Source organism: Astatotilapia calliptera, chromosome 9, assembly GCF_964374335.1.
Source record: "Astatotilapia calliptera chromosome 9, fAstCal68.1, whole genome shotgun sequence".
Taxonomy (NCBI): Eukaryota; Metazoa; Chordata; class Actinopteri; order Cichliformes; family Cichlidae; genus Astatotilapia; species Astatotilapia calliptera.
Window position 1 is genome coordinate 33,031,365 of NC_137430.1, and position 24,587 is coordinate 33,055,951.

The 24,587-nt window shown below is 41.8% G+C and overlaps 2 protein-coding genes and 1 long non-coding RNA gene across 3 annotated transcripts in view; 1 reads left to right on the forward strand and 2 right to left on the reverse strand.

Moving 5' to 3' along the window:
- LOC113029618 (uncharacterized) overlaps positions 1 to 24,587 on the forward strand; it is a 430,622-nt gene that overhangs the window by 231,926 nt on the left and 174,109 nt on the right. The window lies entirely within an intron of this gene.
- LOC145431199 (uncharacterized) overlaps positions 1 to 24,587 on the reverse strand; it is a 190,416-nt gene that overhangs the window by 70,666 nt on the left and 95,163 nt on the right. The window lies entirely within an intron of this gene.
- Positions 554 to 3,148, reverse strand: LOC145431195 (sodium channel protein type 2 subunit alpha-like). The gene is made up of 3 exons (XM_080306822.1): positions 2,991 to 3,148; positions 2,638 to 2,811; positions 554 to 682 (listed from the first exon to the last, which is right to left on the reverse strand). Exons 1-3 carry the CDS (start codon positions 3,111 to 3,113, stop codon positions 554 to 556), a joined length of 426 nt encoding a protein of 141 aa, XP_080162948.1. The 5' UTR covers positions 3,114 to 3,148.

Consider the following 24,587-nt stretch of genomic DNA (forward strand, 5'->3'; position numbering starts at 1 on the left):
TATCTAATTTATCTATTTGTTTGTTTGTGGTGTGACTGGACTTTGTTTAAGAAAAGCAGCAGAGACTAAAACATTACGTTCAAATCTCCTGGAGCCTACATTTCCCTTGATGCAACCTTGTCTTAGACCCTCCTGCTCTTTAAACTTGACTTTTAGTTTATATTAATATTTATTTTCTGATTTTAATTTGAATATTTTCTGATAAGAATGAAGCTAAGCTTTTCTAACCCTCTAATCTTTACTTGTGAAACTGCGTGATGGTCTCTTTATACGGGACTGCGTGTTGATGGTTGTGATCAAAATAAAACAGTATCCGAGATATCGCTGCCCCGTCAGTCACAATGAGACGCAGTGAAGCAGACGAAGGCAGAACAACAACCACAACAACTGCTTCTGTTGCCGTCAGGGTGGCCTGGCTTCTCTCACACAGCATCCTTCAGCACACACTGAAAGCACTGGAGGCTCCTCTGTAACTGACCCCTGACCCCCACCCGCAGCCATTTCCCTGCAGATCATAAGGCAAGCACAGACAGTAGCAGCAGAGTTTGTGTACTTAAGGATATGAGTGCACGAGGATCTTGATGGCGAGTCTCCGGATAGGGTGGAAGGGGCTGAAGATGTAGAGGGCGGATGTGGCACTGAAACGGAAGATGGCCTTCCCTTTGTTCAGGACTATGAACGTCTGCAGGAGAACCAGACAGAAAAATACATAAATACACAGATTTTATTAATAATGCACTGTGCTGCCAAAAAAGGCACTAAAGCAGTGAACCGGGGAGCCAAGGCCTCCATTTTTATTCCTTAGAATTTATTTCTAAATAATATGGGTGCTGTGTCTTGGGTTTGTGGTTTTAGGGTGGGTAAACTGTTCATCTCTATGGCTTTAAGATTTTTTCATGTATAATCTTTCTGTAAATAATGAAGTGATTAATCTGCTTTAAATTATTTTAGTTCTCTGAAATGTAACAAACCATAAGATCTGATACATGTAGTATTTTCTATAACAGTAGATTTGCAGTTTAGTTTACATAAATTTTGAGAATAGTATGTAGATTGTTCCTGGCAGGCTCTACTGGAGGCTGGCTCCAGGAGTTAGTCAGTCCCAAAGACTGAATAAGACCTGGATGAGCCAGCGTCTGGTTTGGAGATCTGTGGCCAATGCTAACAGTCTTAGCTAGAGAAAAGCATATTGGCTAATTAGTGCTAAATAATGCTACAGCTACATCTACAGCGAGAAAACAGTGGCTGGCAACTGCAGAAAAACCAAAACAATCAAAGCCATGTGGAATAAACGTTTAAGCTAAATGACTTTTAAATCCTTTAAAGCAACTTTCACCAAGACGCCAATAAAGTGGCAACAGGATGAAGTCGGTGTGCTATCAGTGTGTTTCCATCAGTTTGTGATTGAAGGGGGTTAAGTTGGCAAATATACATGCAATCAGTTTGTGATAAAACCATGTTTAACTGTGAAAAACTGGCAAAAATCACAAAACTGTGCGATGTGTTGCAAAATCTTAAAATATACATACAAAAAGCAATTCACATTAGCTACTCACAACCAGAACTTCAGATCTGAGACAGAGGTTATTTTCTGAGCCTCCTCCTGAGGGGCTCAGAAAATAACCAGAACCAACCAATCGAGAACTATTTCAAAGAGATGCATTGCAGATGAGTTGTGCTCATCGGTGCAGATTGACTCCGACCGACTGAAACATGTTAGTCTGTTAGACGGCAGTTATTTCCAAACCTTCGCCAATCTGTCTGAGAGCTTTTCTGTCTCAGAATCAGGAAAAATTCAATGCAATCACTGAAAAATCACCAACTTTTCCCAATCACAGAGAGGATATCGTCCTAGAGCAGGGGTGTCAAACTCAAATACACAGTGGGTCAAAATTCAAAACTGGAACAAAGTCGCGGGCTAACGTTAATATTTATTGAAATATATTTATTCCTCCAGATATAAGAATGAATCTTTTCTTATGGACTCAAACACGTTTAGCTGAAAAACTGAATATGGAAAAAGCAAAGCTTAATACTAAACAATATATATATATTAGCTGTATAATACCAGTAGGCCAGCTCTAATAGTAATTTGGTATGGCTTCGCGGGCCAAATGTAATTAGGCTGCGGGCCAAATTTGGCCCGCGGGCCAGAGTTTGACACCTATGTCCTAGAGTGTCTGCTCCATTGCAGACTAAAAAATAATAGAAATCCACTCACCAAATCCAAAGCACGGACTTCTGGGATGGTTTGTATCTCACATCAACCCACGATATTAATCAGATAACTTATCAAATATAACTAAAAAAAGAATAAAAAATGGCTTCCACCTGCTTGCTTGTGGAATCGATCGGCTTTGACTAAATATTTTTGGTTACATGAAGTCTGAAGTCAGCTGATTTGTCCTATTTACATGGTCTCCACAATATTACCATGTAAACAGATTTGAGCAATCCAGGACACACACACACACACACACACACACACACACACACACACACACACACACACACACACACACACACACACTAGGTAACTCTCCTGTGGTCCTCAGAGAATCTTCCAGGGATCCTCTCCAACAGCGGAGAAGGTACATCCAGAAACACACACACACACTTTCTCTCTGGGTGACCTACCCTCTTGTCTTTGAAGTAGTATGGGTCGATGTCTTCCAGTGGAACGCCCACCAGATGAGATGGGATGTCAGCGAAGATGCGTGGCAGCTGTTTTCCTGCCTCCAGATCGGGCCGGGGCCGGGGGAGCTCCACGTCGCCCAGGTCCTGACGCACACACAGACACACAAACCACATCTGAAATATCTCACATCTGTCTGCTTATAACGGCTCACTTCTTTATTTCCACGTTTACCCTCCAGCATCTTGTGCTTGTGTGTGTGTGTGTGTGTGTGTGTGTGTGTGTGTGTGTGTGTGTGTGTGTGTGTGTGTGTGTGTGTGTGTGTGTGTGTGTGTGTGTGTTTGTTTTGACGCACCTCCTGGTAGTGTTTGTTGCGTCGGGACTCCTCCTGGGCGATGCGCTGCTCGATGGCCGCCAGGGAGTCCGGCGTGAAGCGCTGAAAGCTCTCTGGTCCCATTGGAAACACACAGCCAGCCATCTTCTCATCCTGATCCTGCTGCTGACTGGCCCAGTATACCAGCTGCGCACACACACACACACACACACACACACACACACACACACACACACACACACACACACACACACACACACACACACAGAGGACAGAGGACAGAGGTTAGCTATGAAAAATGACTTCCTACTTTAAACTTCCAGTTTGAACATAGTAATCTAATCTATTCCCACAACCTGCTGAATCAAACCGAACACACTTCAACACACTGTCACCAAAACCCAGCAGAGCTGCTGCTGCTGGAAACTCGTTCATCAAGTCACAGGAAAAAGAAATGCAAAGCATTGTAGCAGTTCAGTAAATCAAAATATAAATCGATCCAGTTGTGCTGTGTACGATTATGTTTAAACTTAACAAAATTTAAACCAGTGCATGTTTGCAAACATCAAAAATGTAGAGCTGACACACGAAGTATTTCAGATATTTCTGACACATTTCATTGTTGAGTCCTCTCCAAAGTTTACAAAAGCTTTAATGGTTTTAATAATTATAAGCAGCATGGCAGCTTCAACTTTACAGCAGGATTATTATGATGATTGTTATTTTTAGCTTTTACTGCTAATGCTGAAATTAAACCAGAATATGAAATCTGTAGATTGAAAAGTAAATCACGAGCCCAAAATCTGCTGACGTCTCACATATAGTCAGAAAAAAACCAGCTGACTGACCACCAGAACAACATCCTCGTGTTGTGTTATGAATCATAATTTTTCCCAATATTAACCCTTTAAGACCTACCATAGAACCAAGTCCGCCAGAGCTTATATTATATTTTTACATGCTGTGGAGCCATTTATGGGAGCATTTCAAGTTGCTATACACCAATACAACCATTATAGCCCAAATTTTAATAATATGTCTGCATTAAGTGCATAGTAATTACATAAATTGCAAAAAAGTGCAATAAACTACAAAAAAATTGAAAATCGTTTTAGTTTTTTTTAACATATATTTCTAGTTAGAGAAATTTAAGAGGCTTATCCCTCAAAACTGTAAATACAAAAAAGTTGCACAAACTAGACACTTAAAATTTATTTTGAGTGTCTTCATAGTTTTATTTTTGAAATACACCAATTTTTATACACTGCAGGAAAAACGAAAATAAATATTATAATGCAAATTTGCAAAAAAGCAGCATATGCATCAAAATAAACTATTTCCAGCAGTGCAATATGAGTCCTCAGCATCCCAGAAACGACACAGAAAGTCATAAAGTCAAAGATAACTTTTAAAAACACCAGTATAGGCTCATGAGGCCCTCATGGTAAAAAACTACATTTTCGCAAAATGACGTCACTTCCGGTTTCGGGCAGGACATGGCGGACATGCGATAGTTCACGCTGACGTCTATTCCAACGTAGGAAGTGTTATGAACAGCTGATCGGATCGGCAAAGCGTGTTTCTGGAATATTATGTTTTTGTTCCTGCAAGCGCTTTTTATGCAGTTTTTTCAAAGCTATATGTGGAAGGAAACTGTGACCGAGGACAAGCTGATGGCATAAGATGTAAGTACAACTCCTCCGGTTTCATATGCAAAAAAAATTATTGCGCTAGCTCACGTGGTTGCAGAGCTACCGGGATTTAAAAATAGTTACACAAAACGGAGCATGCTCGCTCTGACCGGCTTTAAAGGGTTAACGACTATGAATCTCAGAGCAGCTGTTTGTAAAGAAGTCACTGAGCATGCTCAACATCCAGCTTACTGTGTTTGCCACTGTGGGATTAATCACTTTAGTTTTGACATAATTTTATTTTCACATCTGTCCATTTCAGCTTCACTTTAAAAAAAATCATTGGTGACATTTGCAAAGCATAAACTTGCCGAGCACATTACAATTAAGGACTATAACGCTGTAACTTCCATATTTTATGGTAATAGAGCTGCGAAATGCGTCAGTGCTGATGCAGAGGCTTTAGTAAAGAAGTCAAATAAAAGCGGCCTCCCTCTTTAGGTCAAAACTGATGATAGAAAACACTTGTTGAGTATATTTTGAATCCTCGAGTCATGAGCTGACGAGCGTTTGATTTGAGTGCCAGGAGTATCTATGGGCATCGGGACAGAGCTGTGATTGAACGGCCTCGTCGCTCGCAGGATGATTACGTCCTCTGAGACGGCGTTCTGCCACTCAGGACAACCCCAGCTTCACCTCGCTCATCATTCAGCGGCCGCTCGGGCCCTTTGAAAGGGCAGCAATCAGCCTGAAAAACTCTTCACGATCGACTCCAACCTGATGAAGCTCAATCACACCTGCCCCCCCTCCCACTCTGCCTGACACCTCTGCGATGTCAACAGCTGCACAAGGTGTTTTACAAATAACCAGATGACACTACTGCATGGAACACCGAGTCAACAGGAGCACAATTTTCGATTTTGATCCGTTTTACATATTTAGTCCAGGTAAGACAATCACACTGCTCATTTTTCCTTTTCTACATGATGGTGGCCTGTTTCCATGAAGATACAATCCCAGTTTGGGATGGAAGAACCGGACTGGTCTGCACAGAGCGCCAACCTCAGCTCTATCAAACACGCCAACTGATGGCTGAACAAAGGCACCAGACCTCATTAACAGGCTGCATGGAGGCGAATCCTCAATGAAGAAGAAAGCAAGCCAGAGTCCAATCCCCTCTCCATCAATCAATAAATCAATCAAATACTTTATTGATCCCTGATGGAGCCATTCACGGCAAGCAAGGACAGCATCACATTAAACAATTAACTCACAGACAGCACACAGACGAAGCTAATTTACACTTTAGATTGAGAAGCAGCAGCGCTCTTAGGGACGTTATTTCATTCCTTCATCACTGCAGAGAAGAAGCCACGCATGTTTTACAGTAATATGTAAAATAATTAAAGCTAAATATCATTACGCAGTCAACGAAGGAGGAAGCATTACATAAATATAGATAAGTATCCTCCTTTCTGATCCAGAGGAGTCTGCAGGTCTGCCAACCTCTACTTGTTATTGGTCACAGGGGGAAAGGACCCAAACAAAGGACACAGGATGCCAGAGCCAGGTTTTAATCTCTATTACAATCCTGCCTGTTAATGATTAATGAAAACAAGATAATCAGGACTGCTCCATGTAGCTACCACACAGGTCTTATTGCACACATCTGCACCCACACACACAGCTGCCCTTTCCAAGGGACGCGCCACAAGTCTCGGCCTATCTCCCAGACAAACTCCAGCATTTATGATTTTTGCCATAACTGAGCTCCCCTATGGGAGGAAAACATATTAAAACAGAGAAAAGAAACATCAGATTTAGACTGAAGAAAGTCAGTGAGGCAAAAAAAAGGGGGAAAGAGGGAAAAAACAAAGAAGACAAAGTCCTTGAAATAGACATAACGTAGGACTGAATGATGAAAAATGTGTAACAGGAATATATAACATGAAAACTCTCTTTGGCTCTTTTGAGCTTTTAAAAGAGTCTGTTCAGGAAATAGCATCCATGTGATTGGTGAAACGAAATCTTTGGGTTTCTCTTTTCGCCCTTCATCCACCTCACCAACTTATTTGAAGTGTACATTTGTATTTGCTCCTCCTTTTTTTTCCAGCCATACACCCATTAAAAGTATGTTTAATAAAACAGATCAAATCCATCTTGTTTATAGTTTAGTTGTAAGCTGAAACAAGTGCAGTGAAGTCTGCACGAGTCCACCAGGCCTGCCCAGGGGCTAATGTGCAGGTTGGAGAGGACTGTTTCCTGCAAGAAGGTCACTGTGGTGCAGTTAATATTGAAAGGAAGCTAAAGACAAGAAAACACACTCAGAAAGCATGCTATTTGTGTGGTGTTTTGTTTCCATGTATAGAGTCCGATAATTATGGGAAGTTGAGATAATGAAGTGCAGACCAACAATGGTCTCATTAAACTCAGAAACGGGGCAATCGAGTATAGGGTTACACTGAAGGAGAGAAAGAGAGAGACTGACTATAGGATTACACTGAGAGTTTCAAGAGAGCAAGACTGACAAAGTGTGTGTGTGTGTGTGTGTGTGTGTGTGTGTGTGTGTGTGTGTGTGTGTGTGTGTGTGTGTGTGTGTGTGTGTGTGTGTGTGTGTGTGTGTGTCCAGACCATCTGCCTTGGATCCTAATTGAATGATTAGACAGCCCTCGTTTTTCAACCCTTCATGCATTTATTCTTCACAGCTCCCAAATCTGATTTCTGAAGAGAGTGTGTGTGTGTGTGTGTGTGTGTGTGTGTGTGTGTGTGTGTGTGTGTGTGTGTGTGTGTCCACATCAAAGGAAGATCTAGCTCTGTTTTCCATTCTTATCAAAAGCTGTCATCCACTCAGTCTCTCTCTCACACACGTGCCCCAACTACAGTAGTTCCCGATGAGCTGCTTGGTCCTGGTTTCCATTTGACTCCATCACTTGGTCACGTACACGTTTATTGGCATCATGAGATTTGTTGGCCCTCCCAGCTGAAACAATAAAATTCCCCAAGTTGAGTTAGAAAAGATCAGCGACACTGAAAGATGACAAAAAGGCTGGAAAAGCAAATAAATCTTAAGTTTTTCTTCTCAAACAGGTCTCACAAGAAAACCAGAAATCATCAAGAAAAAGGTCCCAAAGTTGTCTCATGTTCATGGAGGCAATTGAATCCTTTTTATTCGTCACAGTCAGCAGGAATTTGTAAGAAATCTGTTTGTATAAGAAGTAACTTTTGTGTCTGCAGGAGCCTTGTTGTACAGACAAAGCAGGGACACGCTACAATGGAAACCCAAACCAGCTTTTTCTAAACCTAACTCTCATATTCATTGTCCTTGAATATTTACAGGAAAACAGTGATGCATTTCAAAGTTAGAGGAATACTGTTGACCAGACCACAGGAATTGGCAGCCAGTAACTCCATGAAGAACCTTAACCCACACAAGCCACAACCTTAACCCTTTAAGACCTACCATAGAACCAAGGCCGCCAGAGCTTTAGGGAGCATTTCAAGTTGCTATACATTAATACAACTGTTATAGCCCACATTTTAATAATATGCATGCATTAAGTCCATAATAACGACATAAATTGCAAAGAAGTGCAATAAACTACCAAAAACATTGAAAATCGTTTTTGTTTTGTTTTTTTTACATATATTTCTACTTGGAAAATTTTAAGAGGTTTATCCCTCAAAACTTTAAATTTAACTTTAACTTTAAAAAGTTGCAAAAAATAGTTTTCATAGTTTTATTTTTGAGATACACCAATTTTTATATACTGCAGGAAAAGAAAAACAGTCTTATGATGCAAATTTGCAAAGAAAACAGCATGTGCATCAAAATAAACTATTTTAACTAAGCATCCCAGAAACTATTCAGAAAAGCATAAAGTCAAACATGACTTATAAAAACACCAGTATAGGCTTCTAAGGCCTACAAGTAAAAAACGACATTTCCGCAAAATGACGTCACTTCCGGTGTCGGGCAGGTAATGGCGGACATGTGATCGTTCGCGCTGACGTCTATTCCAACGTAGGAAGTGTTATGAACAGCTGATCGGATCGGCAAAGTATGTTTCTGGAATATTATGTTTTTGTTCCTGCAAGCGCTTTTTATGCAGCTTTTGCAAAGCCATGCGTGGAAGGAAACCGTGACCGAGGACAAGCTGATGGCATTAGATGTAAGTACAACTCCTCAGGTTTAATAGGCAAAAAAAATTATTGCACTAGCATATGTGGTTCCGGTTCTACAGGGATTTAAAAATAGTTACGCAAAACGGAGCGTGTCTGCTCCGATCGGCTTTAAAAGGTTAAATACATACATACAAACAGCTTGAGTGTCCACCATCCATAAACCCTCAGCTAAAGCAATGTGGGGCAAGCAAATCAGTGTCTTTGTTTACAGGGCTTAACCTTCAAGCCTACCCTAACCTAAGCGAGATAAGATGGAGCTCTGCAGTAATACAAGTCTACCAGACCAACGTGGCGAAGAGCAAGTCGATCTCAGTTCTGGTCATTAGCTCACAGTAGTGACCAAAAAACGAGAATGTGATTCGGCTGTAGTGGAGCTAATTTATGCCAAAAAGGCCCTGATGATTGTGTCCACACATCTAATAAGGATATATCCTGGCAACTTTCTCTTGGAGGAAGGAAGTCCTGTTGTAGACCAAGAGTTTCATGGAGGGATCAGCTGACTGCTTGGTGTATCATGTTGCAATCAGGATGAATTATAAAACACATCTTGGGAAGAAAAGATTTGAATGGTATAATTAACTTGCTACCTCTACAGCCTAATTCCAGATCAGCCATAAAAGATGGATGGATTTCACTTTAGCTCCTCTCTCTTTGACCAGCAGGCTGTGGGGGCTTATTTGCCTGAGATAACAGTATGGGAGATACCCTCTTTCTATGCCATCAGCTCCATTAGAAGAAATAGCTGCTCTAAACTGAGCAGTTAGAGAAGGATGACCGCTGAGTTCTTGGTTCACTATACATTGACCTCAATATTTAAAATTCTGGCCATGTTTGATATGAGCATCCACTACTGGAACAGAAAATACATACACATTAAATAAGGTAAATGCTGCCAGGGCCAGATTAAATGTCTACAGTCTGAATCGTGTCTGAAAAAACACGATGCATGCCTACAATCTCACTGCATTCAGCCTGTAATCTTATCTCGGACACCTCACTGTCAGCTCCTAATTTTAACCACGTTGTGAATGAAAGCTGTCAGACGCATGTGTTTTATGAATGATTCATAACTCTAAATTACATCAAAGAGGCCTAAAATGTTCCGCTCCCTGAGTCACACAGCTTTCTGAGGACCTTTTAAGACCACAAGATTGTTTCCAGCAACCTTCTGACAAACTCCTACATTTATTGTACCTAATTTATAATCAGAGGAACATTCAGCTCTGAAATTACCAGCCAGGAGAACCATTACAACACAGTGACTGGTCACACTTGACTTTTAGTACATTTTAGTAATGGTGCCTAAGAAGCAAAGACCAAATACCGCTTCCGTCTGACATTTAAATGCATTATAATGTTCTTTACTCTTTGATTTCTATTTTGTCGTCTCATCTATTTCAGCACCCTGTTACACCTTTTTTTACCATTGTCTTTTCATTAACAACTTCCTGTTTGACTTCTTCATAGTCGTGGACCTGCCTATACCCTTTCCCTTCTGTCTGTTTTCCTTTACTACCTCCTCCCATGTCCTTTCACGTTCTGGAAAAAGATGCAGGGTGCACGGGCATGAGACACAGATGAGCCAACACAGTAAAAGTCCTACAAGCTGATCTTCTGATCTTTCAAGGCTTCTGGCCATTTTTCCAGGCACTTCTCTCAAAGAATGCTCTAATTGGCATCACCTGAAAATATTTCTTCAGAGTCAGACAGAGTCATATATTTAATGTTACCCTTCTTTCAGACACTAATCAGCCTCCATACTGCTTCCAGCAGCTTCAGGCTAAACCACAATGAACTGCTACAAACTTCAAATGGCTGAACAGATGATTACAGATCCGTTGCTCTGCAGAGCTTCAACTGTGTTTCGTGCTTTTAATTATGTTCCCTGCTCATTGTGTCTTTGCATTGTTGTTTACTACTAATTCTTTTGCAGCTCCTCACTACAGCAAGACCTTAAGGTTTCAGGAAATGCTGAACCAACTAATGCTTAATGCCGATACTGCATGCTGCAATCCCCTTAATAAGTGATGACGTGTCGGCCGTGTGTTGGATGAGGCTCTCATCCTGTTAGCACGCTGCAGTGCGGACCTTAACCTTAAGGTCAGGACTTTTTCGTAGCAAGAAATCGTGCACCAACGTGTTAAGGACTAATCTCGTCCTATGGTTGGATAATCTCTGACGTTATTTTGGCTTCAATTTGGTTGATTTTCAGTATTTTACATCATGGAACCTGATAGCACATTATATGTCAACCAGTCTGACTTTACCACTGCCTATGCTGACTATACTGCTGTTTGGAGGGTTGGTAAAGTCTTTCAGTCTCCTGAGTGTTTTTTTAGGAATCATCAGTCAGAATTTGGAACATCATCTTTAGATTGAGACTAGCTATCTGACCACCTTCGTAAATACTCTTTTTCATGGATGCCTTGATGTTAAACTTTATTGCAATCATGATTTGTTTTTTTTAACTGTCAGTGGTGCCACAGAGTTTTGTTGCTTTTGGAAAAGAAAGGAGCATTTGGATCTAGAAATGTTATCCACTTAAGAGGTGAATAACGCAACAAAGATCGCTTTTCTTATGCTAATAATAATTAACATATTTCCTACTGGGGACAGCTGGGCTGTGTTGGTGGGTTTCCTCCAACAATTAAAAGTCATCCTCCTCTGCAAAGTCAGTAAGTCTAGAAAATTGCTAAATATATGTGCACATAGAACATGAAAATAACAAAAATGCTTCCCTTTAAAGTCAGTTTTTGTATCCTTATTTTAAGTTTCAGTATTATCACCAGACATTTAAACCTCTGTGAGCCAAAAACCACAAAGTAACTTGGAGAGTACAACCACAGCAACAAGCTGCTTCACCTCTGAAGCTAGACTGAGGACTGCCCATTAGCATTCGGCTGCCTTGCTCAAGAACAATCTGAGGCTTTAATTCTGCACAACATGAAACAACAGCAGAGGTTTTTTTACTACAGACACCAAAAGTGAAGATGTTATGAAACAGGAAGACGGGGGAGACTGGATGAATTTCTGGGTCACCACGCCAACACAGACAACCAAACAAGTGTCGCCCTCAGGAAGGACACACACACACACACACACACACACGCACACGCATGCAAATATGCACGAGGAAAGTCACATTCAAGCACAAACATGCAAACAAGCTTCACAACTTTTACATTAGGGCTGAAACATTGGTTAATAAACCTGCAGCTACAAAAAACACCTCCAGTTTATTTCCTACATATTCATCAATCAGACCATTATAAATAATTATAAATGCAAAGCAGAGGCTTTATGAACAATCTTAAATTGGAAAGTCGCTTTATTTGAGTAGATCCTTTTCTGAAACCATCACAGACACCATTAACTACATTTACTGCTAGTAAATTCAGATCAGATAGGTTGCTGTTAGTCAACTTTGATGTCCTTAAACTCACTGTATCTCCTTTTTGTTTCAAAAATAATATTTCAGATAAATAATCCAAACCCTAGCAGCTGCCTGATCACGTCTTGTTACCTCAGAGTCTGTGGTGAAGACCTGGGGATGAGCATGATGGCACATTCTCAGGGTAAATCACCAAAGCTGAAACAGTGGGTGAAAATAGTGACTGAAACGATGTCAGTGGTGCTCTAAAATTATTCAAAATAAACAACGAAACTATTACTACACACAGCAAATAATCAATGAAGAAGAAACCGAATGAAGAAACTCAAAAAGTGAGCTTCAGATGATCCAACACCATTAAATTTAAAGTCCTTCCTGCTGAATGAGCAGGAGCATCAGGTCATGTGCCATCTTCCATCTCACCAACCAACCAGCTTATTCAAGTGGTTCAGCTGGTTTGAGTTTTTTCCTGTTAAAAGGGAGTTCTTCCTCCACACTGTCGCCAAGTTCATACTGCAGAGAATCATTTGATTTTAAGGGTTCTCTTTAATATTGGAAAGGCTTCACTTTACAACATGAAGCTATTTGAGGCTCCTTGAGGTGGAACTGAAATGAACACACTTATTGAAACAGCAGCCATAGTGTCACGACCCTGGGTCTCATGACCAAGTGTTTTGAGTTTTAGTTTATTTTGATGTTTATAGTATATGGTTAAGCTCATTAGTTTTTCTAGTTCATTTGTTATTCGATTCCCCTTGTGTCTTCCAACCCCTGTTAAGCCCTTCATGTGTTTCATGTCTGTGTCTTACGTTGTCAAGTTCAGGTTGTCATGTCTGCGTCTCATTATGTTTCCTGTTTTATTTTGAAGGGGTCCTGTGTTCCTATGTTTAATGTTTTTAGTTTTACTCCACCTCTCGTGACGTCGTTATGTTCATGTGTTCAGCTGTTTCCCCGTGTGTTCCCACTTCCCTCATTAGTCTCCTGTGTGTATTTAGTCCGTGTGTTTTCAGTCGTTCCTGACAAGGAAAAACTGCTGCTGCTACAGAAAACTGTAAAGCTTAAAAATGACACATGCATGAAGAAAATGACATCTGTCCAGCTGTGGCCTGTTCACTGACGGACATCAGACCAGTAAATAAAGTGGAGAACCCTTAGAGTTAAGTTAGCACTGTAGTGTATGTGGATGTGGAGGGCCCGGGGTTAAAGGGACGACCTTTAACAACACAGTCATAGCTCCACTGTTACTGTGGAACAAAGCAATAATAATGAACAATGATTAAAAATGTTGTGTACTGATGATGATGACATTCTTTATTTCATTCAAGAATATTTAAGTCGACTTGCTTGATTTTATTTCAGTAATGGTCACTAGTCTCATCTCCAAAGTGAGTTTCTAAGGTTATTTTTACACACTACTGCAGGACACCGTTTTGGTTTTTTATCTGCAGTTTACAGACGTCCCCTAAACACGTCACACACACAGTTTTAGCAGCGAATGTGAGCTCTTTAAACCGTGGCCCTGCAGACGGCAGCTTTCCCGAGAAGCACTCATCCAAACAGCACGGCTGAAGTCGTTTGTGACAGGAAACCAAAGACAATGAATAAATAAAGCAAAGTAAAACATGTTGACCTGTCGTGTTAAGAAGCAGTTTTCAAATTTCTTTCGTAAGTTTGAGCACCGCATCCAGCTCCAACACTCAAGCACAGGACAAGAAACCAACAAGATCAAAGAAAATGTTCTGCATGGTGAAGCTAGTTTTTTCATAAAAAGGTGAGGGACACATTCGGTCACGCCTGCTGCATGAAGACACACACCTGTGCTGTTCTATGACATCACACAAGTCTGTTAAAGACACAGTGACGTGCAGAGTCGGCTGAAAACAACAGAATGCTCCTTTAGTGAGTTTCTCCTCCTTATTTCCATTTTTCAGGCATTCATCAGCCGTGTGTGTGTGTGTGTGTGTGTGTGTGTGTGTGTGTGTGTGTGTGTGTGTGTGTGTGTGTGTGTGTGTGTGTGTGTGTGTGTGTGTGTGTGTATTCACTGGGCTTAGGTGAATGCATATTCTGTCCTCCTTTATTTCCATACCATTTCAGCTATTCATCAGATACAGTAGCTGCCTCTGTGCGCCCCCTGCTGTGTGTGTGTGTGTGTGTGTGTGTGTGTGTGTGTGTGTGTGTGTGTGTGTGTGTGTGTGTGTGTGTGTGTGTGTGTAGAAAGGCCGCACGCTTGGTTTGCTCTTTTCTCCTTCGAGCGTTTCTTCCAACCTCTGGCAAGCTACAAACTCTGTGTCTGTGCAGCGTCTCCACATCCTGTCTGAAGCCTGTTTGTGGAATAAGGTCAAACTAAAACACCAAAACAAAAAGATGTCTGTTCTTTACAGAAACGTAAATTAAATACTCAGACTGAGATGTTATTGTGGCCGGAGACGTGATCATTTCGAGGGGTGCGCTCCTGCTGCCGGAGTACGGAGGCTCGTTAGTGACAAAACTACACAGACTCCCGCGCTGTGAACAAACAGTGGATGGAGATTATGAAGCATTCATGGACAGATTATTTAGGAGGGTGAAGGCTGAGTTTAGACTGCAAGTGTGCGTCTGGATTCGGGCTCACCGTCGTGTCGGTGCTGCTTATTCTCAGCTTTGTCAGTTTATAAACATTGCATGCAAACTCCAACTGGGAGCAGCCGAGCAAACTCCGCAGGAATTCACCTGGAAGTGAAGCTTCATCTTCTGCTAACTAACATGAAGCTACTCCAGTGCAGAGCGGCTTCACCTTGTCTGGACGCTCCGTTGCTTGTACAGAAACGGGCTAACCTCCCTCCTGGGAAGTACTAAAGTCTGTAAGTGTTTCTTAAGTGTTTTCAAACCGGAGCTGTCAGGATATCAGTTTGTACAACATCACTGTTAATGTTAGTTCAAAGAATAATTTATTATGATGTTGTCACCACATTCCAGGATTTATGGAGAAAAAAGACAAAATGATCCCGGCCTCCTGGATGTCACATCAGACAACAACGCTCTCCAACCTTTCCAGAGTTTGGCAGAGGTCCTGGTCCCAGCTGATGTTCTGTTCCAAACACTTAACGGGTTTCCTCTCGCAGGGAAGCATGTCTTGCTTGATCTTCAGTGAGATGGATAGCGAGGACCAGATCGTTCTCATCCTCCAGAACATTGTTGGTGTCTTTTGTTGTAGCCCTCCACACTGTTTCTCCTTTTCTTTCCAGCCCATACCTCCACCTCCTCCACCTGCTCCCTACTCCCACTTCAGATCACAGTGTCGTCTGCAAACGAGTCCATAAAAGTCCATATAGACTCCTGCCTGACCTCATCTGTCAGCCTGTCCATCACCACTGCAGACAAGAAGAGGCTCAGAGCAGATCCCTGATGTAATCCCGCCTCCACTTTGAATCCATTTGTCCCTCCAACCGCACACCTCACCATGTCCTGCACCACCCTCACATACTTCTCTCTCACTACTGAATTCCTCATTCAGTAATAAACTGCAGGGATGACTTACTGTCATTTTTAACAAGAAGCTGAATGTATGCCAAAATATTTTAGTATTTTTAGAAGAAGAACATAAAAAGATCAAGTCATTTGTGCTTCTACATTTAATGGTATAAATGCCTTCATCAGTTTACACCATTAATCACGTTTCTGTGATGTTTGATTGGCAGGAATCCTGCTTTAAACACACCTAAACAGCCACAGTGCTAATGTTGTGTTTCTAATTCATAAAAAAGGGACAAAGTTAAAGTAACTCAGAACAAATGGACACTGGCTGAATTTGTATCACTTCAGGATGCTTCTCCGGATCTTCCCTTGCAGGTTAACTACAATTTTGACTCTGTTTTTGTATTTTTGTCTTAACACACCCTCCATACAGCACAGACGAGGCTGAAGGAGAGCAGCTCAGAGCACGTGTGGCAGCACTCAGGACCAATCCCATCAGCTCTGTTGGCTCGGCTCTGAAAGCAGAGCGTCCTGTCACAGCTCGGTGATGGAGAGCGAAAACTCCCACAGAAAAACCTCTACTGAGAGGACGCCGCCGTCCAGGAGCAGCAGCAGTGAATATGCAGCACCTTCAATTCAATTAGCCTGAGAGGAGGAAACGCATTTTGTCACCGTGCCGCTGCTGCGATCGCAGCGGAGCTGCTGCCCGGCACAGGGAATGATTCACTGACGTTGGGCAGAACGCCAAGCCAAGCTGGCAGAGGACCACTGGGACCGTTTGGGGTGGGTGGTAAAGATGAGGGGGGTGACCCTGACATGCGGCCGCTTCCGTGTGTCATGTCAGAGCTGCGTGTTGGATGACAGTCCCTCACACCTCTACACACACTTAAAATCCACCTTCCAGTGTTTGCGCTTCAGACGCACGCACCTCGGCTCGGTGGTGTCGCCATCATAACATAAACTGTGCTTTTGATTATGCGCCCTTTCGTATTTTCATATTTCAGGCCATTTGTGGAACCCTGTCTCCTGAAAATTACATTCATGCAGGACCTTTTTTAATGAATTAAGTGCTACATTTATGTATCACATATCACACTGCTGGCCATTGTGATGTTGGCTTGTGTCCTAGGGATTCAGTTGCTACGTGCTTTGGCTAATAAAGTACAATGTGGAGCCTCTGCAGACTTTTCTGTATTAAAGAAGGAAGGAAAAAAATCTCAAAGTGCTGCTAGCTCCTGGAAGCAACAGACAGGAGGAGCTAAACAATGGATGTAGAAATAGTTTCTGCTGGTCAAACAGTAAAAACTGATGTAAACAATATTATGTGCTTAAAGAAAAATCCTCATTTCTCAGATTGTCTCACATTCAACTAAAAATAAAACAGTCAAAACTTTTGTTTCTCTAAACAACGATGATCCAGCAACGCAGGTAAAGAGGCTGTTTGGAAAACATTGAATCCGAGCTAAACTGTGAGTCCGGTCTGCAAAGAACACAACAAATGTGCTCAGTCTTTCCACAGCGACCTGTGAATGCAACACCGTCGGCCTGCAAATGGATTCTTATATAAACTCCACTTCCTCCAGTTTCTGATCCGGAGAGCTGTGATCTTGTCTTTTTAAAAAACGGGGCTCTGCTCTCTCTTCTATTCTCTTCTATCAGACAGTTTGGCCCTAAATTGGCTTCCTGCGTCCCGCCCGTCAGAGGGAGTTGGATCAGTCTGCTGCTGAAGGTGCTTTTCTGTTTCTCGGTGGGGTTGACTGATTGTCCCTGACTGCCAGTAGTTGGTTCATTGTGCTTTGTTGTTGCTTGGGCTGCAGACAGTCCTGGCCCTCGCCTCCACACTGAGCCAACCTGACTCATTAGTTTAGCAAGTCCTCCGGCCTCGCCGGCTCGGACGCCGATGACTTCATCATAGAAGCTGTGCGCTGGCCGGCGCAGAGCTCTCGACGTGTTAGCATCAAGTCCGTCCTGCTGTTTGTTACCTGTCGCTCTTCACGGTCGTCTGCAGTGTTCACACAGGGTGCTTAATCCTTTCAGAATCAAAGAAGGCCGGCCTAAACTGTTTCAAACCCCTGACTCAAACATTACTTACAAAATGTGCACCAGAACCATTTTCATCCTTCCTTGTCTCCTCCATCACTGCTGCCTCTGCCACGATTTCTTAACTGCTTATTTGCCCTCCCTTCTTACCTTCATTCCTTTTTCCTCATCTTACTGCCTCCTTTTTTCTTATTCTTTCATTCTTTCTTATTCTTCTTTCATCCTCCCTCTATCTTTCCATCATCCTGTCTCCTACCTTCCTTTTTCCCTTTTTATCCTTCCTCCTTCATCTGTCCTTGTTTTTCTCTTTTTGTATCCTCTTCCATTCCTTAAATATTTTCATCTATCAACCTTAAACTGTCATTCTTCCCCTTTTTCTTCCTTCCATCCATACTTTATCTATCCCTAACCTTCTATCGTTACTTCCCTTCTTTCCTCTCCTACCCTCCCTTGTGTTTTCTAATTTGTTTCTTCCTTTTATCCATTCATTATTTAGCTTTCCCTGTTTTTCTCTTTCCCTTTCTTATTCTTCTTTCCTTTGTTGGCTCATTGTCTCTCTTCTTATTTATTCCTCCCTGCATTTATACTCCATCCATTCATCTTTCTCCCTTTCTTTTCTAATTACTTCTGTCATTCCCTGTTTCTTTCCTTAACACTGCTTTACCTCCTTTCTTGCTTCCTTCTAATACTAGCGCATATATAACTCCACTACTGTGGAGTCCGCAGCTGGAGATGGCGGTCGATGCTCCGCACATTGCTCCAACCGATAGTGCGGCCCTCAGTGCTATGATGGGGTGGGAGTCGGAGTTATATTTACCACGGTATGAGAGACTCCTTGGAAAAGCAGCTGAAAGATATTAAGGACTGCTATGACAGGAAACATGTAGTACTGGCTTGATAGCAGGAAATGAACTTTCAAAATAAGAGCCAGAGGATCACAAATGAGGTGCTGTTCTGTCAGAGAGATAAAAAGGGAAATGCTTTGGTGAATCACCAAATGTACTCTGGCAGCTGTTAATAAATCCAGCCTGGCCCACCCATGTGAAGCGTGTGTGGGAAACTCTGCACAAGACACCTCAGAGTCCCGCCTCGGCTCACGGCTGCTCCTGCCGTGCGATATTACAGGAGGCTGTAATGGGCGATCAGTGGTTTTGGTGACATTAGGCACACAGGCTGCGTGTACTTGAATCAAGGTGTGTTTGTGCAGACCAATCACATCATATCATAATTTCTATATTAGTTCCCGCCACTGTCTCAGTTAAGTGTCTCCTCTGAGTGTGTCCGTGGTTATTAACACACAATGACGGAGCGCTGGTATCAGTTCATGTTCTGGTCAAGGTCGTATCGAAGATAAAGCTGTTATAGGTGTCGTCAAATCCCCATCAGACGGTAAAGGACCGCACTCGACCCTCCGAACTAAAAAGCAGCCATTCAACGCCTCGCAAAGCTAAAATTCATTTACGCACACACACACACACTTTTCTCATTTCTGATTCCTTTGGCTTGTTTCCTTCCTTCAGTCCTTGTTTCCTTTATATTTCTTCACATCCTCTTGTCCTTCATTGGTTTCTTCCTCCCTTTGTGCTGTTGTTTCCTTTCGTGTTTCATTTTTCCCTCCCTGCAGCTGTAGTCCGATCTTCCTTCCTTCTTTCCATCATAACTTCCTCTGTTGTTTGTTGGTTCCCTTTTAAGTCTTCCTTTCCATCTTTTCCACATTTTCTTTATTTCGTCTGTTTTTCTGATTATCTCCTATGCTTCCTTCCTTTTCCTCTTCCTCCATTCCTTAGTTCTTGTCCTACCTTTTCTTAATTTTCTCTGTCCGTCCTATTTTTCATTCTTTGCTCCTTCACTCCTTCTACCTCATTTCCTGTTTTTCATCCCTCCCTTTTCCTGTCCTTCATTTTCTCTTTTCTCTTCTTATCTTTATCCCTTCTTTCTTTCCATCCTCCTCTCCTCCCTCCCTTCCTTACTGTTATCTCCCCTCCCTTCCTTCCTTGCTTGCTTCATTCTTCCATCTCCTCTTCATTGTCTCCTCCTTTCCTCATCCTTTCCTTTCTTTCAACCAAATCTCTCCTTCCTTGCTTGCTTCGTCTCCCCTCTTTTCTTTTTCTCTTTTTTCCCTCCCTGCTGCCTTCTCATCTGTCCTTCTTTCTCCCTTTCTTCTTTCCTTCTCCCTTCTTTTTTCTCTCCCTTACTCCCTTGCTTCCCTCCCCTACCCTTCTTTGCTTCCTTCTCTTCCAATCTTTTCATCTCCCTCCCTCCCTCCCTTATTTGCTTCCACATTTCCACTTCCCCTTGCTTCATCCTTCCCTTCCTTTCTTGTAACCCTTCATCTCCACTCTTTTCCTTCCTTCCTCCCATCTATCACTCTCCCTCCCTCCTATTCCTCCCCCCCTTACTCCCCTTTTTCATTCGTTTTCCCTTTCCTTTCTTCCTCCCTCCACTCCTTCCTTTCATTCCCTTTTCCTTCCTCATCTCTCCTCCCTTCCTTTCTTGCCTCCTTCCTTCTTCTCACCTCTACTTCCTTCTCTTACTCTTTCCCCCTCACTTGCTTCCTTGATTACAGCCCAATCTCTCCTCCCTTCTTTGCTTAAACGTTTCCACTTTTCCTTGCTCCATCCTTCCCTTCCTTATTTGTAACCCTTCATCGCCACTCTTTTCCTTCCTTCCTTCCTTCCTTCCTTCCTTCCTTCCTTCCTTCCTTCCTTCCTTCCTTCCTTCCTCCTGTCCTTCCTCAGGCCGTTCTCACTCCCCGGGCACAGCATACCCACGTTTTGTCACGTCCTGTAGCGTTCCTGAGGTCACCTTTCGCGTTCTTATGGTACGCGCTGGGTTATGGAAGAATCCCAGTGGAATGACGGTCCCGTGGTAATACACGTTCCAGCCATGTATTCAAGCCCTAAACCTAACCTTTTCCTTCCTTCCTTCTTCCTTCCTTCACTCTCCCTCCCTCCTATCCCTCCTCCATCCTTCACTTCCTTTCTTGTAACCCTTCATCTCCCCTCTTTACCTTCCACCCCCCTTTCTGTACTTCTCTTCCTTCCTTCCTCCGCCCCTCCTTTCCTCTCTGTCTGTCTGAACCTCTGGTTGTCTTGAGCGTCATCTAACCATCTGAGTCATTAGCGTGTCTTGTTTGCATGCTCTTTATCGTCACTTTTTATCGCTGTATTTTTTATCAGCTCAGCTGCAGGTTTGTTGTGTTAAACTGAAATTAAAGGAAACATGCGTCAGTGTCTCAGGCTGCAGCTGTCGAGTATCAGACTAACCCGCACTCTTCTTTCTTTCTGATGGAAGTCTGTGTTTTTAACTTGCTGCATCATCGTTCACACAGGAACACGACAACATGGAAAAACATTTTGTAAACAGCTTCAGGAGTTTGGTTTATGACTGACAGCTGTGAAAATACGAATATGAATGTGAACGGAGCAGAAGTGAATCAATAAAGAGAGAACAACAGGCTGAAATAAGAGATACAGACACAGAAATAGAAAGCTATTTGTCCTTGCATGTACTGCAGGCATGCATCACTCTGTGAGTGTGTTTGATCTTCTCTGTGTCTGTCCTCATGAACAGAGGGATGTGGTTATCACTGCAAAATTATTACACTAAATATGACTTTTTCAGCTGTTTAACAATTACAGCTGATCTTTTATTAGCATGTTTGTTGGAAACATTCATGAGTCTTCCTTTTTTCTTGTTAGAATATAAGGTGCTCGTCCTCATTTCTTTCACAAACACGTTTCTTTACCGAAGTAAGATTTTCACTCAACTACAGAAATATAAATGAAACCGACTTTTGGCAGTAAAACTAAGTAAAACACACCGGGTGCTGTTAGGTAGCACAAAGCTGCTGTTTGCAGTTTGACTTCTAAAAGAGATAAAAGTTTGTGTAACCTGTAAATCACTCGAGGTTCCAGGGTCTCACCCCAACTCCCATTCCTGAGATTGCCTCTTCACGCTGCTCCCGTTAAAACTTGAGCTCTTCTAGCAGCCGTCTCTAAACTTCCTCATGACTGATCATTTCCTCCTTACACAGATATCTCTGATAACTACAGGTAACACAAGAAACTGCACTTCATACTCACCACCCTCTCAGACCTATCAGTAAACCTCCCACAGATGTTCACAGCTGGATTTTATGAAGTTTCTAACATATTAACAGACTCATGGCCTCGATCATCATGATCATCATTATTATGTGGACTCTTACTATTAGTGCTGATTTTTATTGACATATTGTTTCTTGTTTTGCACTCCGTCAGAGGCGTCACTTTTTAGCTGTGGGGTGGCTGTAGCTCAGGCGGTAGAGCAGGTCATCTACTGATCGGAAGGTTGGTGGTTCGATTCCTGGCTTCCCTGAATGACTAAAGTGCCAAAAACTGCAGTTCCTCTAATGGAGTTCCACCAGCCTCTCATGTTAAAATGTTCAACTTTAACCCTTTAAGACCTACCAAGGCCACCAGAGCTTACTTTATATTTTTACATGCTGTAGTGCCATTTTTGTGAGCATTTAAAGTTGCTATACATCAATACAACTGTTATAGCCCATATTTTAATAGTATATTAAGTCCATAGTAACTACATAAATTGCAAAAAAGTGCAATAAACTACAAAAAAATTGAAAATCGTTTTTGTTTTTTTTACATATATTTCTACTTGGAGAAATTTAAAACTTTAAATAGAAAAAAGTTACAAAAAATAGTTTACAACAACAGGAAATTTATTTTGAGTGTCTTCATAGTTTTATTTTTGAGATACACCAATTTTTATATACTGCAGGAAAAATGAAAAACAATCCTATGATGCAAATTTGCAAAGAAAACAGCAGGTGCATCAAAATAAACTATTTTAATCAGTGCAATTTGAGTTCTAAGCATCCCAGCAACTATTCAGAAAAGCATAAAGTCAAACATGACTTATAAAAACACCAGTATAGGCTTTTAAGGCCTACAAGTAAAAAACTACATTTTCCGCAAAAATGACGTCACTTCTGGTTTCGGGCAGGTCATGGTGGACATGCAACCGTTCGCGCTGACGTCTGTTTCAATGTGGGAAGTGTTACGAACAGCTGATCAGATCGGCAAAGTTTTGGAGTTTCTGGAATATTATGTTTTTCTTCCTGCAAGCGCTTTTTATGTAATATTTGCAAAGCTATATGTGGAAGGAAACCGTGACTGAGGACAAGCTGATGGCATAAGATGTAAGTACAACTCCTCTGGTTTCATATGCAAAAAAAAATTATTGCGTTAGCTTATGTGGTTCCGGTTCTACAGGGGTTTAAAAATAGTTACGCAAAATGGAGCGTGCCACTCCGACCGGCTTGTACCGGATGTACCGTTCTAACCAAGCTAGCTAATGTTTCCTAAAGATTTTTAATACTTCACCCCACAGCAGAGACACTTTTTGCCCTCGTGCTCAGATTCAAGAAACATTTAGAAAATCAGAGCCATCCTCAGTTGGATGAAGGTACTGCACACAACCAGAGCAGTAATTAACACACACACACACCCACACACACACACACACACACCCACACACACACACACACACACACTCACTCACACACACACACACACACACACACTCACTCACACACACACACACACACACACACACACACACGTTCTCAGGGGAAATCAGAAATCAGGAGGACACAGACGGCAAGGACTCAGACACCTGTGGCTCCCTGCTATCAGCCAATCAGGAGTCTGGAAAAGATTCAGGAAACATCCAGATGATGAGGCCAAGAAGATGTGTGTGTTTGCAGAAACGTTTCACATCGAATGATGGAAGGAAACAGAAAAGAAAGACAAGACGGAGAAGAGGATTATCGATCAAATTATTGAAATAAGCTCCTATAAGAATTCTTTAAGTCTATAAGCAGATCAGGTGACAGTGATGTGTGGACAGATACATGAAGCTTAGATGAGATACTCATATACTTACTAAAATTAATGTTATTATTGTTATTGTTCTGTTCACGTTTTCTCTTTTACTCTGCTTATTTCACGTCTCTTTCTTCTTCTGCCTCCCTTTCTTACATCTGTGCTGACTTTCACTTCCTGGTCTTTTTGTTTAGTATTTTGTCTTGTGATTTATCTCCTGGCTTTTGTGTAAGTTCTGCTCCTTTATCGACTTTAAATCAGCCAGTACGAGCTCACAGTTAGTTCATTCTGTTGTCTCAGGTCTACAGAGATGGGTCCTGACTCCTGCTTCATTAAGACAGCGCAGGGTCGACATCTTCAACGTCTCATTCATCCAAACTGTGTTTGTTGTTCTAACAATTTATTCTGTCTCCAGGTAAAAACACCTGTTAGTCACCTGCCTGAAGCTCCACCCACAGTGAAAGTCATCTCTGTTTGAAATAGTTATTAGTTATTTGTATTGTTGTTTGAAATAATTGAACATTCATAATTTGTTATGTGCCTTAAACTCTCCATTTAATCACACCTTTAATCACCTGGAATGTTTGAGTGGATGTTTCAGTGTCCACAGGTGTGGAAATAGCTGAAGAATTCAAATCAAGCACCAAAAGACCGGCTGATACTGATCAGGACAAGAGGAGAGGAAACATAAATATAATAAGAAAGCAGTAAGAATAAGAATTTATAAAAGGAACATCAGAGATCAAAGGAACAAAATTTGTGAGTCAATAAAAAAAGGGGATTCTTTGTTTTGTTTTTGCAAAAATCAAAGATTACAACCAGAAAAAGAGGATGATGGAAGAAAAAGAAGTGGAAGCATAACAGCAACTAGTGCAGCAGAGAAGGGAGGAAGAGACGAGCTGAGAACAGAGAGAGGAAAAGAATCATTTAAAACCCAGAAAGTGTCAGAAAAAAAGAAGCGCAAGTAAACAGAAATATGACAAACAAAATAGGAAGTGTCAAAAAAAAAGAACGGAGAATAAAATCAGCTGTGGAG

Coding starts and splice junctions, on each gene's coding strand:
- LOC145431195 (XM_080306822.1), bottom strand. CDS start 3,113: ATGGCTGGCTGTGTGTTTCCAATGGGACCAGAGAGCTTTCAGCGCTTC. Junction 2,812..2,990: donor GCAACAAACACTACCAGGAG/GTGCGTCAAAAC, acceptor GAGATATTTCAG/ATGTGGTTTGTGTGTCTGTG. Junction 683..2,637: donor ACTACTTCAAAGACAAGAGG/GTAGGTCACCCA, acceptor GTTCTCCTGCAG/ACGTTCATAGTCCTGAACAA.